This window comes from Eurosta solidaginis, chromosome 5, assembly GCF_040869045.1.
Source record: "Eurosta solidaginis isolate ZX-2024a chromosome 5, ASM4086904v1, whole genome shotgun sequence".
NCBI classification, from domain to species: Eukaryota; Metazoa; Arthropoda; class Insecta; order Diptera; family Tephritidae; genus Eurosta; species Eurosta solidaginis.
The window spans coordinates 31,896,078-31,911,401 of record NC_090323.1 but is presented as its reverse complement, the minus strand read 5'-3'; the positions used below and the strand labels follow the sequence as shown (position 1 = coordinate 31,911,401).

Below are 15,324 nucleotides of genomic sequence, written 5' to 3'. Positions count from 1 at the left end.
CGTCGGGAAAAACGTTTTTATCTGTATACATATTCATGAATTTTTTCTCAAATCGCTTAGAAGTTCTTGTCAATGTGGAAAACAATTACCCTGATCTACTCTAATCATATATTATATTTCACATATGTATATGTAAGTAGATTTTTCCTGCAGCATTAAGGCCAGAATTATACCTAAAACATTGTCGCGTTTTTCCGACGGCAAAACTCGTTTTTATTTGGTACAGAAATTTTTCTCAATTTGCAAATATTTCATTATTAAAATCTGTTGAGATGATTTACATACAGCCCAATTCTAAACGATAATTCCGAGCGAGTTTTTTCCCTTCTCCCATTCCTCGTATTCTAAATAAAAATTCCTCGAGTTTTTTCACTTCTCCCTTTCCTCCTATTCTGAACAATGTTCGAAAAAGCGGAAACCGGTTATGGGAGAAAAGTAGGTATTATGAATGTGAGGGAGAGGGAGATTTCTCTGCCATTTCATAGGAGTTTTTTCACTAGTTAAATTAAAGGGAATGCATCAAAATCGTTAAAGGAAATTGGTTATTTTAAGAAAGAACACATATTTGTACAAATTTGTCCTAAAATATGTATTTACATTCTACCACAATATTCTCACTGTTAATACAACAACATTAATACACAATATTCCTTATTTTAAGTCGAAAAATATATCATAAGCATCGGAAGAGCTCTTCGCATATTTGATTCAGCCATACAGAAATTGCGCAAGGATTTTTTAAGAAGGCTTAAATAGATTTTGGCATATGGCGAAAGGCGAACTCAACTCGACTTGGCCGCCAGAAAATTGCTTTACAGAATGAATGCAGGCAACTCCGGCGGATTCGTGTTATCCCGCCGGTCTTCTTCTTATGCTCCTCTGTTGATGTTGCTGTGGCACCAATTCATTACTCATTTCAGTGAATACCACATGAAATGCAATAATGTGCATTGTTTATTCCTTATTTCTTAATTTCAAACAAATTGGCAACAATAATTAAACTTTACAATTTTTTAAACAAAATAAGAAATGCGCAACGAAATTTCAATTGACAAAACAGCTGACTTCGAAAATTCGAAATTCCTATTCCCCAATTATTCTTCTCCCTAGGAGAAAAGAATTGGAGGAATTTTTCCGCGGGAATAAAAAAATCCGCGAGAACAAAATTCCGCGAGAATATTTAGAATCGGTCTGATAGTAATTTTAAACCAATGTGATGTATCATTAAAAGTAATTTTCTATTAAGTTGCATTTGTTTTCGTTTGTACAGAATTACTCTTTCCAGAAATAAGAAAATATCTGCAACTTAAAAAAACTCAAATTCTGCAAAGAGCTCAACATGGCGCGGAGCGAATTTACCATAAAAATGAGTAGCAAATTGTCAGAATTTGGGAGAAAAGGAATCAGCGATACCCCGACCAAACATTACGTTTGACATCTCGTCGGTTTGCAGCGAGCATTTCGCTACTTTTTCCGAACTGACGTCTCTTATATATTGTAACGAAGTTGCTGCAAATCCTTTTATTTGCAATCCTCTGCTAAGTTCGAATCACTAAACTGTTGAATAAATAACTCCAATATTGAATGATGGAAAAATGGCCTTTATTAAGTACTTCACAATAACACTTATACTTTGCTACTCGCTGGCTTAATAACCAAACTGATTGATAACTCAAATGAAACTCTACATATTGGCCGCCAGATCTCGTGCCTAATCAAACTGATTAATAGCTCAACTCAAACTGAATTACTTCTTACTCGCCTGCACCGCTTTTATAGTTTACGCTGCATACTTCTAGGCTCTTCGATTTCCAGAAGTTACTAGTTGTTTCGGCTACAAAATCGCCAGCCACAACTACGTGCACAAATTATTGCCCTCTCTTGTGACCACTGAGATAAGATATATGCATGTGTTTGTGCATTGCCGCTCCGCTGCTCGTATACGTACATATGTGTAGACGCAATTATTTATTCGTTGATGTAAACACATAAAGATTGAATTATTGATGTGAATGTTTGTAGTTTACAGTCTCTCGCGCGCACATAGCCGTATAAGTAAATGCATCTGTGTGTGACATCTCTCTGGGCTGCCTTATATATGTGTATACTTGATTTGATTATTAACGTAAATACTGCTTGGCATGGCCTTAGCATCGCCTTAGTGATGGGATAACTTAGGGGTGGTAATATCCGTGACACTGCCCTCCACCTAAGTCTGATCGTCCCGATCAGACAAATCTCTCGATCTAAACGTTGCCAGCCTTTCCAAATGGACCACTTTCATTTTGGTTCGTGGTTTACCGATGGTTTGTATGCGGTACACTACATCGTTGATCCGTTTTACAACTTTGTATGGGCCTTCCCAATTACACTGCAATTTCGGGGACAAACCTTTTTTACGTTGTGGATTGTATAACAGCACCAAATCTCCTTCCTGAAAACCTTCTGAATTAATTGCTTTATCGTATCTGGCTTTCATCTTGTCACTCATAATCTTTGTTCGTTGCCTTATCAGATCATGTATTTCTCTTAGCTCTTTTTCCAAATCACTAGTGGATTTCCTGCCATTTCTCTCCGCATTGGCATCTATCCCAAACTTCAAATCAGCTGGCAGTCTAAGGTCATTGCCAAAAATTACTTTTGCAGGGGTTTGGCCCGTTGTCTCATGCACTGCTGATCGGTAAGCCATCAAGAATAATGGTATGCGGCTATCCCATTCTTTATGGTACTTGTCCACTACTTTCCTTAAGTGCTCCTCCAATGTCCTTTGAATCGTTCTACCATACCATCGGATTGAGGATGCAATGCAGTTGTCCGTGTTTTTCGAATGCCCAATGACTTACACATTTCCTGGAACACAGCTGATTCGAAATTCCCGCCTTGGTCAGAATGTAACTCCATTGGTACACCATACCTTGCAACCCAATTGTTTATAAAAACTTCTGCTACCGTTTCCGCTTCTTGATTTGGGATTGGGTATACCTCTGGCCATTTGCTGAAGTAATCCATAACTACCAGTACATATTTGTTTCCGCCGTTGCTAGTAGGAAATGGACCGGCGACATCCATAGCGATCCTTTCAAATGGCGCAGCTGAGTTATATTGCTTCATCTGGCCATGACTTCGTGTTCTGGGCCCTTTCGCTCTGCTGCAAACCTCGCAGTTCGCAATCCACTCAGTGACCGACTGACGGCAACCAACCCAATAGAATCTCTGTTTAATCTTCTCGAGCGTCTTCGTGATTCCAAGATGACCTCCGCTTGGACCATTATGCAGCTCGCTGAGCACATCAGGAATCCTCTTTCTGGGAACAACTATCAGTTTATTTTTGTATTTACCATCCTCACTCTCCCATACTCGATGAAGGCAACCGGATATCAATTCCAAACTGTTCCACTGTGCCCAATATGACTTCGCAATGGGACTCTCTGCTGACATCTCTTCTCTGTTTGGTCTTTCATTTCGTTCGAGCCCTTGCATAACACGTGACAGATCTGCGTCTTCTAGCTGGCACTTTCTTAGCTGTTCCTTGTCCCATTCCTCTGTACATGTTATAGTCATTAGCCGGACATCTATAATGTCTTCTTTAGCCTCGGCTTTTGAACAGTGCTTGCATCCCAAACTACATGGTCTTCGTGACATTGCATCGGCATTTCCATGGGTACTACCTTTTCGATGCTCAATGGAAAAGTCATAGCTTTGTAGTCGCTCGATCCACCGTGCCAATTGTCCTTCCGGATTACGGAACTGCAGTAGCCATTTTAAAGCTGCGTGATCTGTCCTGACACGGAATCGCTGGCCGTAGAGGTATTTGTGAAAATGTTTAACGCACTCTACCAATGCCAACAGCTCTCTCCGCGTAACGCAGTAGTTCCTCTCTGGTTTTCCAATCGAACGGCTGTAATATGCAACTACCTTCTCCTGTCCATCCATCAGTTGTGATAAAACGCCTCCTATAGCATATCCACTCGCATCTGTATCTAGAATAAATGTTGCTCCTGGAATCGGATATGCTAACATTGGGGCAGTGCACAAACGCTCCTTCAATGTTTGGAAAGCCACTTCTTGCTCCTTCTTCCATTCAAAAGCTTTATTTTTTCTTGTAAGCTCATGGAGGCTATGGGCTACGCTGGAAAAATTTTGTACAAATCGGCGGTAATATGTGCACAGCCCAAGGAAACTTCTTAATTCATATAGGTTCTGGGGTCTTGGCCAATCCTTTACAGCCTCTATCTTTTCGTTCGCAGTGCAGATGCCCTCTGTCGTTACCTTGTGACCCAAATAATTTACTTCCTTTTTAAACAGCGCACACTTTTTGGGACTTAACTTCAGACCAGCGCCAGCTATTCTTTGGAAAACTTCCTCCAAGTTCTTAAGATGTTCATCGAAATTCTTGCCCAATACGATTATGTCGTCCAGGTACACCAAGCATGTTTTCCAATGTAGTCCTTTCAATACCTGATCCATGAGTCTCTCGAAAGTAGCTGGTGCATTACATAGTCCAAAGGGCATTACTGTAAATTGCCAAAGACTATCTCCGACGCTGAAGGCTGTTTTCTCTTTGTCTTCCTCCTTTACCTCCACTTGCCAGTAGCCGCTTTTCAAGTCCAGTGTGGAAAACCATTTCGTACCAGAGAGCGAGTCCAGAGTGTCGTCAATTTTTGGCAATGGGTAGCTATCCTTTTTCGTAACGTCATTCAACTTCCGGTAGTCCACGCAAAACCTCATTTTTCCATCCTTCTTCTTTACAAGTACTACCGGTGAGCTCCAGGGACTAGCTGATGGTTCGATGACGCCGCTGTCGCTCATTTCTTGTATAATTTGACTCACAACTTGCCGCTTCGCCAGTGGAACACTACGTGGAGCTTGACGGATCGGCCTCGCATCTCCAGTGTCAATTTGATGTTTCACAACGTTGGTGCGGCCTGGTTTAGAACCATCCTGGTCAAATATGTTCGCGTACTTTAGGAGCAGTTGTTTTGCCTTACTCTGATATGCTTCCTTTAGCCCCTGCGTCCATGCCGTGATGTCATTTGAAAGATTAGTATTACTAGCTGAAACGTGTTCCTGTAGCTGTTCACAGTTAATAACTACTTCAGCCTCTTGGCATCTTCCCAAAATAGCTCCTTTAGTCAGTTTGAGTGGTGAATTGAACTCATTGAGTACTCTTACTGGAACACGTCCATCTTGTTTTGTCATAGCCAGGGTTTTTCCTACAAGTATGTTCAGTGCTGATTTGTTTGCTGCTTCGACAACCCACAATTTGTTTGTCCCACAATCTCCATCAACCTTTGCCCAGATGACTGCTTCGGATTTTGGTGGTATTCGCTGACTCTCTTCCACCAGCACTCGTTTACTGCTGTAGCCTCTCTCGTAGCCGAAATTAAGTGGCACATCCATGTTCTTATATCGCATCGTCTTGCTTTGCATATCGATTTTGATGCCTTGGTTGATTAAGAAGTCCACTCCAATTATGATTTCATCAACAATACCTGCCACTATAAAATTGTGTAGTACCGTGATGTTCCCAATTGCTACTTCACATTCTACTTCTCCAATTACCTGGGTGTCTTCTCCAGTGGCTGTACGCAATATTGCTCCATGCAATGGTCTTATCTTCTTGTTGACTAAATCCGCTCGAATGATGGAATGAGATGCACCCGTATCTACAGTCAGTAAACGTTCCTTTCCATCCACATGTCCTCCGACAGTAAGATTGCTCGACCTTCTTCCAATTTGTGAGATAGAGATTATGGGGCATTCAATTGAGGGAGTCAGCTGTCGCCCCTTGCTGCTGACTCGCTTTAGTTTAACGATTGAGTGGATTTGGAGATTTGCTCGTCTCCTTCAGCTCTGCGTTTACGGCCACCCACATTGTTGGAACTATTGGAATTGCTACTGCAATGACGTGCAATGTGACCTGGGTTACCGCACTTGAAACATTTCATAACTCCGGCATTTTTCTGTTGTGATCCCTTCAGAGCTTCCAAAATTGTATCTACCCACTCTGGCCTTTCTACTTCCACACGATGAGCTTTGTATGCTGGTTTACTCAATAATGACACCGTTTCCTGAGTCAATGCATGGGATACCGTTTCAGAAAATGTTTGCTTTGGGTTCGCGTATGTGGCTCGCTTCGTTTCGACGTCCCGTATGCCATTTATGAAGCTCTGAATCTTCACTCTTTCCGTGTATTCCACGGGTGCATCCGCATTTGCAAGATGAGCCAATCTTTCAATGTCAGAAGCAAACTCCTGCAAAGTCTCGTTAGCTTTTTGGTAGCGGTTTTGCAATTCTATTTGAAATATCTGTTTCCTGTGTTCGCTTCCGTATCGTCGTTCTACAGCAGCCATCAATGCGTCATAACTGTTCCGTTCGTACTCTGGAATAGTCTGTAAGATTTCGGCAGCTGGTCCTTTCAATGCTACGAAGAGCGCGGCAACTTTATCTTCCACATTCCAGTTGTTCACTGCTGCGGTCTTCTCAAACTGTAGCTTAAAGACCTGGAAAGGAACAGAACCGTCAAAGGATAGTGTTTTTACCTTTGGATTACTCGCTGAAACTGCTGGACGATTTAATTGTAACTGCTCCATACGACCCTTCAAATCATCGACTTCTGCCTGAAATTGAGCGATTTTTGCATCCTGCGCTTCCAGCTTTGATGTTACCCTTGCTTCCTGTGCTTCTAACTGTGAAGACATTTGTGCCACCTGTAATGATAAGCGCTCTTCTTGTTCTTCCATCTTTGATGTTATGCGTGTCTCCTGCGATTCCAGTTGGGATGCCATATATATCTTCTGTTCTTCCATCTTTGATGTTATGCGTGTCTCCTGCGATTCCAGTTGGGATGCCATATATGTCTTCTGTTCTTCCAATTGCGTTTCCATCTTGGATGTAATCTGTGTCGACATTTCTGACATTCGCGTTTCTTGTGCTTCAATTTTCGATGTTACTGTCGACGTTTGTGCAGATATTGCAGCCAATATCACGTTCAAGTCTGTGCTGGTAACCGTTTGCGATGTTTCGTTTTTCTCTTCAATTTTTGTTGTCTCCTCGCCATCAAGATGAAAGACATGCTCTTCCACATCAATTCCTTCTGCTTCCATTGCCTCTCGTAGCCGTGCCTAAAGTTCAAGTTTAACGCCGCTTGTATTCAATCCACGGGTCTCCAACTCCTTCTTTAGTTGCTGGATCTTCAATTCACTGAACTTTGTCATGTCCTTGTTGTCCTTTGGAATTTATTCAACAATTCCTCTTCTGACACCAATTGTAACGAAGTTGCTGCAAATCCTTTTATTTGCAATCCTCTGCTAAGTTCGAATCACTAAACTGTTGAATAAATAACTCCAATATTGAATGATGGAAAAATGGCCTTTATTAAGTACTTCACAATAACACTTATACTTTGCTACTCGCTGGCTTAATAACCAAACTGATTGATAACTCAAATGAAACTCTACATATTGGCCGCCAGATCTCGTGCCTAATCAAACTGATTAATAGCTCAACTCAAACTGAATTACTTCTTACTCGCCTGCACCGCTTTTATAGTTTACGCTGCATACTTCTAGGCTCCTCGATTTCCAGAAGTTACTAGTTGTTTCGGCTACAAAATCGCCAGCCACAACTACGAGCACAAATTATTGCCCTCTCTTGTGACCACTGAGATAAGATATATGCATGTGTTTGTGCATTGCCGTTCCGCTGCTCGTATACGTACATATGTGTAGACGCAATTATTTATTCGTTTATGTAAACACATAAAGATTGAATTATTGATGTGAATGTTTGTAGTTTACAGTCTCTCGCGCGCACATAGCCGTATAAGTAAATGCATCTGTGTGTGACATCTCTCTGGGCTGCCTTATATATGTGTATACTTGATTTGATTACTAACGTAAATACTGCTTGGCATGGCCTTAGCATCGCCTTAGTGATGGGATAACTTAGGGGTGGTAATATCCGTGACAATATCTATCCTCTTTGGTAATACGGGCCCTGGTTATTGTACCATGGGCAGCACCATTGAGAAACAGTTCAGCAGCCACTGCAAAGTTAAAAGAAAATATATTTATTGGCTCCGAAATACTTAAAAATTACGAATTATCATAAATTCGATTCGCGTTTTCAATCTCGTAGTGAACGGTTCGCTGAAATTCCTTGCAGCTCAACCACCTGGCGTTATGGACTAGCGTCCGTGCCATTCAACCAAACCCCAAAAAAAAAAACATGTTCCAGACATCATTGTTATCAAATCTGAGTTTTACTTTAAGGGCAACAAATAAACTTCCACTGGCATGTGCACGACGCAATGAGAAATGGAACGAATAGCCGCAGCATTAGATGAACTCCTAAAAGAAGCTAATGAGCTATTTATTGGAACGCATGTGGTAGAGCTACTAAAGGTTCCCGACGCCCTTGATTTTGCACGCAATTTCTATGCCAAATGCCAACCGTTAGTGATACGTAATGCCATAAAGCATTGGCCGGCCGTACAAAAGTGGACACCGGCATACCTAGAGCAAGTACTTGGCGATAAATTGTTGGATGTAACTACAACACCCAATGGTTATGCAGATGGCTTGGCAAAACAAGATGATACCGAGTATTTCGTTGTGCCACTAGATGAAAAAATGACAATGCAGAATTTCTTGCAGAGATTAGATGATCCTGCTGCAGCGATACATTATATACAAAAGCAAAATTCCAATTTCACAACCGATTTTCCCGAATTAGCAAATGATATTAATGTAAAGGATTTAAACTTTGCTGAGCAATGTTTAAATGAACCGCCATTGATAAATTTTTGGATGGGTGATAAACGCGCGGTTACTTCAATGCATAAGGATCCATTTGATAATTTATATTGTGTTATTTCTGGGCAAAAGGATTTTATATTATTACCACCGCACCAAATGGTAAATATACCTAGGAAAAAATATCCTGTTGGACAATATCGACGTAATTCAGTAGGCCAGTTTTTTATTGAACCCGTTTTGAAAGAGAGTGCCTCAGTGGAAGGCGGAGCAAAGGAGGGTGCATTTACAGAATGGATCAGTATCGATCCATTAGCGCCAGATTACGACAAATACCCACAATATGCACTCACGAAACAGTTACATGTGCGGGTGAATGCAGGCGATATATTATTTTTACCCAATTTTTGGTTTCATCATGTTCAACAGAGTCACAAGTGTATAGCCGTAAACTTTTGGTACGACATGGAGTTTGATAGTCGCTATTGTTTTTATCGTATGTTGGAGAAACTTGTTGAAAAATAAGTCATAGAAATTTTATTTATTTATTAAATTTAGAAAAGTTGTGTCTGAAGGTTTTTGCATAAACTGTATAATATATTAAATTATAAAAATTATCTATTATAAATAATAGGGTAGACGATTGCACTCATTGCGACGAAATAACCACGTAAGGAGAGCAAGATTCCTACAAACCAGCTGACAAAGGCTCAGACAAAAGCTTAAAGTAGTAAAATTGTAGCAGCAGTTATCTCTAGGAACTGCATGTAGCGATCTTGTTCTTCTAAGGGTACTCCCCGAAGGTTTTGGAGGGTTGTTGTAGCAGTGCTTCGCCCCACCAATAGGTGCGACCGATCATAAATTGTCATCAATATCCTCTAACGGGAGTCCAAGGAAACTTGCTGTTTCAACAGGGGTGGACCATAAGGAAAGGGGTGTTAGAGGCGTTGGTTCCACATTACCAATTAAAGAGACGGTTCGTGTGGAATTTTTGATGGTGAGGGGGGGAGGGGGGCGCAACAAATTAAATGGGCTTAGTCATGTGGGGACACATTGCTAGCGGGGCATACATTTTGTATATCGGGGCTGATTCTGGATAGGTAAGAGTTTAGCCTATTACAGTATCCAGAACGAAGTTGGGCTAGAGTGACTCGCGTTTCCTTGGGGAGTAAGCATGCCTCTTCAGCAAGTTTTGGGTACTGTTCTTTGAGTACTGGATTCACCGGGCAATTCCTGTCGTAAAGGTTTTACGCCTGTTTGTGGAGTTCACTGAGGACCTGCTGTGTTTTTTTGGTTCATACGGCTGAGTTCTCAGTTGCCGTATTTCCTCATAATGCTTACGGAGATGACTCCTTAAGCCCCTAGGCGGTGTTGGCTCATTAATCAGACGTCTGTTGGGATGCCCAGGTTTCTGGGTATTCAACAGGAACTGTTTGGTTAGCATTTCATTTCTCTCCCTGATGGGGATTATTCTCGCCTCATTATGTAGATTGTGTTCTGGGGACATAAGGAGACAGCCCGTGGCGGTTCAGAGAGCAGTATTCTTGCAGGCCTGTAGCTTCTTCCAGTGAGTAGTTTTTAGGCTTGGCGGCCATATAGGGGACGTGTAGCATGCAATCGGCTGGCCAATTGCTTTGTAAGTGGTAATGAGCGTTTCTTTGTCTTTTCCCCAAGTACTGTCAGCAAGGGATGGGAGGGGGGTGTTATCGATGTGATGGTCCTTTGCCGGATACAGATCCGATACGCTCCGGTAACACAGCACTATTAAGGTGCTGGCCCAACCATCTCGGGAACGATTTATATGGCCATAATAAACCTTCAGGCAATCCCTCCAGAGCTTGGGGTCGCCAGAGAATCGTCTGTTAGTGAAACGGGATTCGCCGCTCGAAGGTGAGGTTGACAATTGGGTTGGAGAAGCTATATATTGCGCTACACAACCCCTTGAATCCCAATATGACCACGTCAAACCTTCTTACGTTATTTCAACCTCCCCTCCGTAAGAAACTTAAGATCGCTAGAGTCTTACCTGTAATTTGTGTAACATTCATAGTATTATTTTCACTACGCTTTTGCAGCATTTGATCAGCTTGAGTATTAGAAACATTTCATCAACTAAGTAGCACTTCAACAATACTGCGGTTATTATTTGGCGGTTGGAACACAACCAAACTCTATTAAATTTTATCTAGTGTTTAAACTCGCACTAAAAGCCGACCATTATATTGACGCCAGCACAACAAAGTACCGCTACGACGACCGTTTGTTTTAGTCACACAGGCCCTAACCAACAAATTAAAAAATTTTCAGAAGCAAAAAACATTTGGAGGGTGGAGCCGTGTGTAGAAGTCCACGAAAGTGGGGAAAGCTTCTGACCGCCATTCACCTGGGAATGGCCAGAGCGATTCTTTTGCATGCGGTTCAAGCAGCTCACTACTGCCGGTCGCTTGCGGCAAAGTATCCTCTGGGTAGCCGCTAAATATCCGTTTAGCGGTGAGCTAATGTGAGAAGGCGACAACCTGGCTAGGCCACTCTGACATAATCGGTTTAAGGGCTAGCCGGGGGAGATCTCATCGGCAGCGTCTGTACACCTCTAGGTGCGGCTGCAAGCGGGCGTCCGTCTTGGAGCAAGCGGCTCGCTATATAAACGTACAAGTAATATTTTCACCCCCGCTGAGCGGGTTGTGCGCTGGGCTTGGGACCCGCCACGTAAAACCATACTCCAATGAAATATAACAACAAGCCTCGGATAAATCCACTCTCTATTGATGACGACCATGGCAAACGTTTGAAGGACAATGAATTGAGGGCATGCACCTGGAACGTCCGCTCTCTGAATGGGATTGGTGCAGATGCTCGGCTGGTTGATGGCCTCGTCAAAGCAAAATCTAACATCGCCGCCATCCAAGAAATGCGTTGGACGAAGCAAGGAAGAAAGAAGATCAAAAATTGTGACATCTATTGGAGTGGCCATACGAATAAGCACAGTTTCGGCGTCGGATTCGTGGTGGGAGAGACTTTTTCGCCAAGTGCTGGCGTTCATGCCTGTGGACGAGCGTCTCGCCGCTATCCGAATAAAAGGAAACTTTTTTAATATATCATTCATCTGCGCCCATGCGCCGACAGAGGAGAAAGATGATGAGGTGACACTTTTTATGAACAATTAGAACGCACATACGAGCGCTGCCCCCGTCATGATATAAAAGTCGTGCTTGGCGACTTTAACACCAGGGTGGGCAAAGAAGGTGTTTTTGGCCCTACAGTCGGAAAGTTCAGCCTACACAATGCAACTTCTCCTAACGGACTGAGGCTGATTGACTTTGCCGGTGCACGAAACATGGTCATATCCAGCACGAGGTTCAAGCATAAAAAGATACATCAAGCTACATGGCTGTCTCCTGATCGAAATACACGCAATCAGATCGATCACGTTGTGAAAGACGGACGGCATGCCTCCAGTTTTTTAGATGTGCGCACGATTCGAGGACCTAACATCGACCCGGATAGCCAAAATACGCACCCGCCTCAACGCGGCTAAAACCAAGGAACAGAAAAAACAAGGAAAGCTAGACGTCGAAAAACTTCAATCACAACAGACTGCCAATGATTTCGCAACTCGACTCTCACACCTACTCTCTGAGAGCACAACTCATCCTGAAGGAATACAGGAGCAGTGGGAGCATATCTCCAAAGCACTTCGTACTGCCGCCGAGGAAAAAATTGGTTACCGGCGGCCACGAAAAAACAACTGGTACGATGAAGAATGCCGCGTTGCAACCGAAAGAAAAGACGCTGCCTACAGGGCTACGTTAAAAGCGAGCGCGACAAGAGGAGTGTGTGAACGCTATCGTGAGTTGAAAAGGGAAGCGATACGCCTTTTCAGGAAGAAAAAAGCAGAAGCGAGTGAGTGCGAGGAGCTTGGGCTGCTAGCCACCAGGAATAACGCCCGAAAATTCTACCAAAAAATACGGCGACAGACGGAAGGTTTTAAGGCCGGGGCAAACTCCTGTAGGAATGAAAATGGCGACCTTCTAACTGATGTCCAGAGAGTGCTTAGATTATGGAGGGGATACTTCTCTGCTCTCCTAAATGGAGGCAGCAATTCACCGCGCAGAGATGAAGAACCCGATCCCGCAATCGATGGTGTTGAAATATATATGTGCCCCCCGCCAGATTATGACGAAGTTAGAATAGCAATAACCAGATTGAAAAACAACAAGGCCGTGGGCGCTGATGGATTGCCTGCGGAGCAATTCAAGTACGGCGGCGAGGAGTTGGTAAGGCGCATGCAGCAGCTTCTTAGCAAAATATGGGCGGACGAGTGCATGTCCGACGGTTGGAATATAAGTGTTCTTTGCCCAGTCCACAAGAAGGGGGATACTGCAAAATGCACCAACTATCGTGGAATCAGCCTTCTTAATATCGCATATAAGGCTCTTTCAAGTATATTGTGCGAAAGATTGAAGCCCACCGTGAACCAGCTGATTGGACCTTATCAGTGCGGCTTCAGACCTGGTAAATCTACCATCGACCAGATTTTCACAATGCGCCAAATCTTGGAAAAAACCCATGAAAAGAGAATCGACACACATCACCTCTTCGTCGACTTTAAAGCCGCCTTCGACAGCACGAAAAGGTGCTGCCTATATGCCCCTATGTCTGAATTTGGTTTCCCCGCAAATCTTATACGGCTGTGCAAAAAGGCGTTGAGCAACACCATCAGCTCCGTCAGAATTGGGAAGGACCTCTCCGAGCCGTTCGAAACTAAACGAGGTTTCAGACAGGGTGACCCCCTATCGTGCGATTTCTTTATTTGATGCTGGAGAACATTATACTAGCTGCAGAACTTAACCGCACTGCAACAATATACTATAAAAGCGTGCAATTACTTGCATATGCGGATGACATTGATATCATCGGCCTAAACACCCGCGCTGTTAGTTCTGCTTACTCCAAACAGGAAAAAAAAGAAGCGGTAAAGATGGGTTTGATGGTGAATGAAGACAAAACGAAGTACCTGCTGTCATCCAGCAAAGAGTCAGCGCATACCCGCCTTGGCAAACACGCTACTGTTGGCAGCCATAATTTCGAAATAGCTAAAGACTTCGTTTATTTGGGAAAAACACTAGCAACAACACCAGCACTGGTAGGCAATTGAAAAGTAAAGTCCTATCTCGGCGAACGAAAATCATACTCTACAGTCACTTATTGTACCCGTCCTGCTATATGGGGCAGAAGCATGGACCATGACAACAGCAGATGAAGCGGCTTTGGGAGTGTTCGAGAGAAAAGTACTTCGAAAGATTTATGGATCTCTACGCGTTGGCGATGGCGAGTACCGAAGAAGATTTAATGATGAGCTGTACGAGCTATACGCAGACATCAACATAGTCCAGCGAATTAAAACGCAGCGGCAGCGCTGGCTAGGCCATGTTATGCGAATGAATGATGCTCCGGCCAAGAAAGTGTTTCTATCGGAACCCGCCTATGGAAGCAGAGGTAGAGGGCGGCTCCCACTCCGCTGGAAGACCAGGTGGAAAACGATTTAAACTCCCTTGGTGTGACCAATTGGCGCCGGTTGGCGGAGCGAAGGAGCGACTGGTGCGCCTTGTTGGACGGCCATAACCGTTTAGACGGTTAAGCGCCAATTAAGTAAGTAAGTACGTACGTAAGTAAAAAAACATTTTATTTTTTATCTTCGCAGATACGTCTTTTTATATCGCGACAAGACTGGAATACCAGACAACATACGGTACCGGGTGCCATCAACATATTCACGGATGGTTCTAAGCTCGACGGGAAGGTGGGTGCAGGCCTCTTTTCTCCGGATCTGGGTCTAGAGGTCTCTTTTCGCCTACCAGATCACTGTAGTGTTTACCAAGCGGAAATGCTGGCAATACATAGGGCTGTGAATCATCTCGGGTCTATGCCTAAGGATGGTAAACGGGTGTCTATTTTCTCAGACAGCCAGGCCGCATTAAAGGCACTGGACTTATTCGTCGACAACGCAAAGTCGGTCACTGAATGCCGCAGATCTCTTAACGAGATGGCTCAGCACTTCAGTATCAGCCTTATATGGGTACCTAGGGCACAGGAATATTCAAGGCAACTGCAGGGCAGACGAGCTGGCCAGAAGAGGCACCAACGACCTTATCCTTCCCGCTTCCCAAGGCAGTCGGTTCTATGTACCGAAGCGACTCGGGATTTTTCCCGACCAAGGACTGTCATTTCAGTGTGACCCCATTTAATTTGTTTCTTCCCTCCTACAAATTTGTCATCCTCCCAGCAGCTCCCAGCTGCTCCATACTCTCTTACTCCGGGAAGGCATCGAATCCAATCCGGGTCCGTCTCTTGACCCCGGTCCTGAGAAATGGTTTTGCTGCATCTGCCGGAAAAGAATCTTTTTAGGACGGTTATACTCTGTTCAGTGTGTCTCGTGCAAGGGATGGTTGCATCGGACAGGTTGTTCTGGGCTTGATTTCAAAACCCGACGTCCACGTAACCTTTTGCTGCTGCTGTTGTTGTTGTTGTTGTAGCGATATGGTTGCTCCCTGAAGGCTTTAGGGAATGT

At 43.5% G+C, this 15,324-nt stretch overlaps 1 protein-coding gene across 1 annotated transcript; it reads left to right on the top strand.

Moving 5' to 3' along the window:
- The first annotated feature begins 8,004 nt into the window (after positions 1 to 8,004).
- On the top strand, positions 8,005 to 9,370 carry JMJD7 (Jumonji domain containing 7). The gene has a single exon (XM_067792497.1). It carries the CDS (start codon positions 8,319 to 8,321, stop codon positions 9,279 to 9,281), a length of 963 nt encoding a protein of 320 aa, XP_067648598.1. The 5' UTR covers positions 8,005 to 8,318; the 3' UTR covers positions 9,282 to 9,370.
- Positions 9,371 to 15,324: the final 5,954 nt, after the last annotated feature.

What these genes read in the sequence shown, in the direction of transcription:
- JMJD7 (XM_067792497.1), top strand. Translation starts at nt 8,319, where the DNA reads ATGGAACGAATAGCCGCAGCATTAGATGAACTCCTAAAAGAAGCTAAT.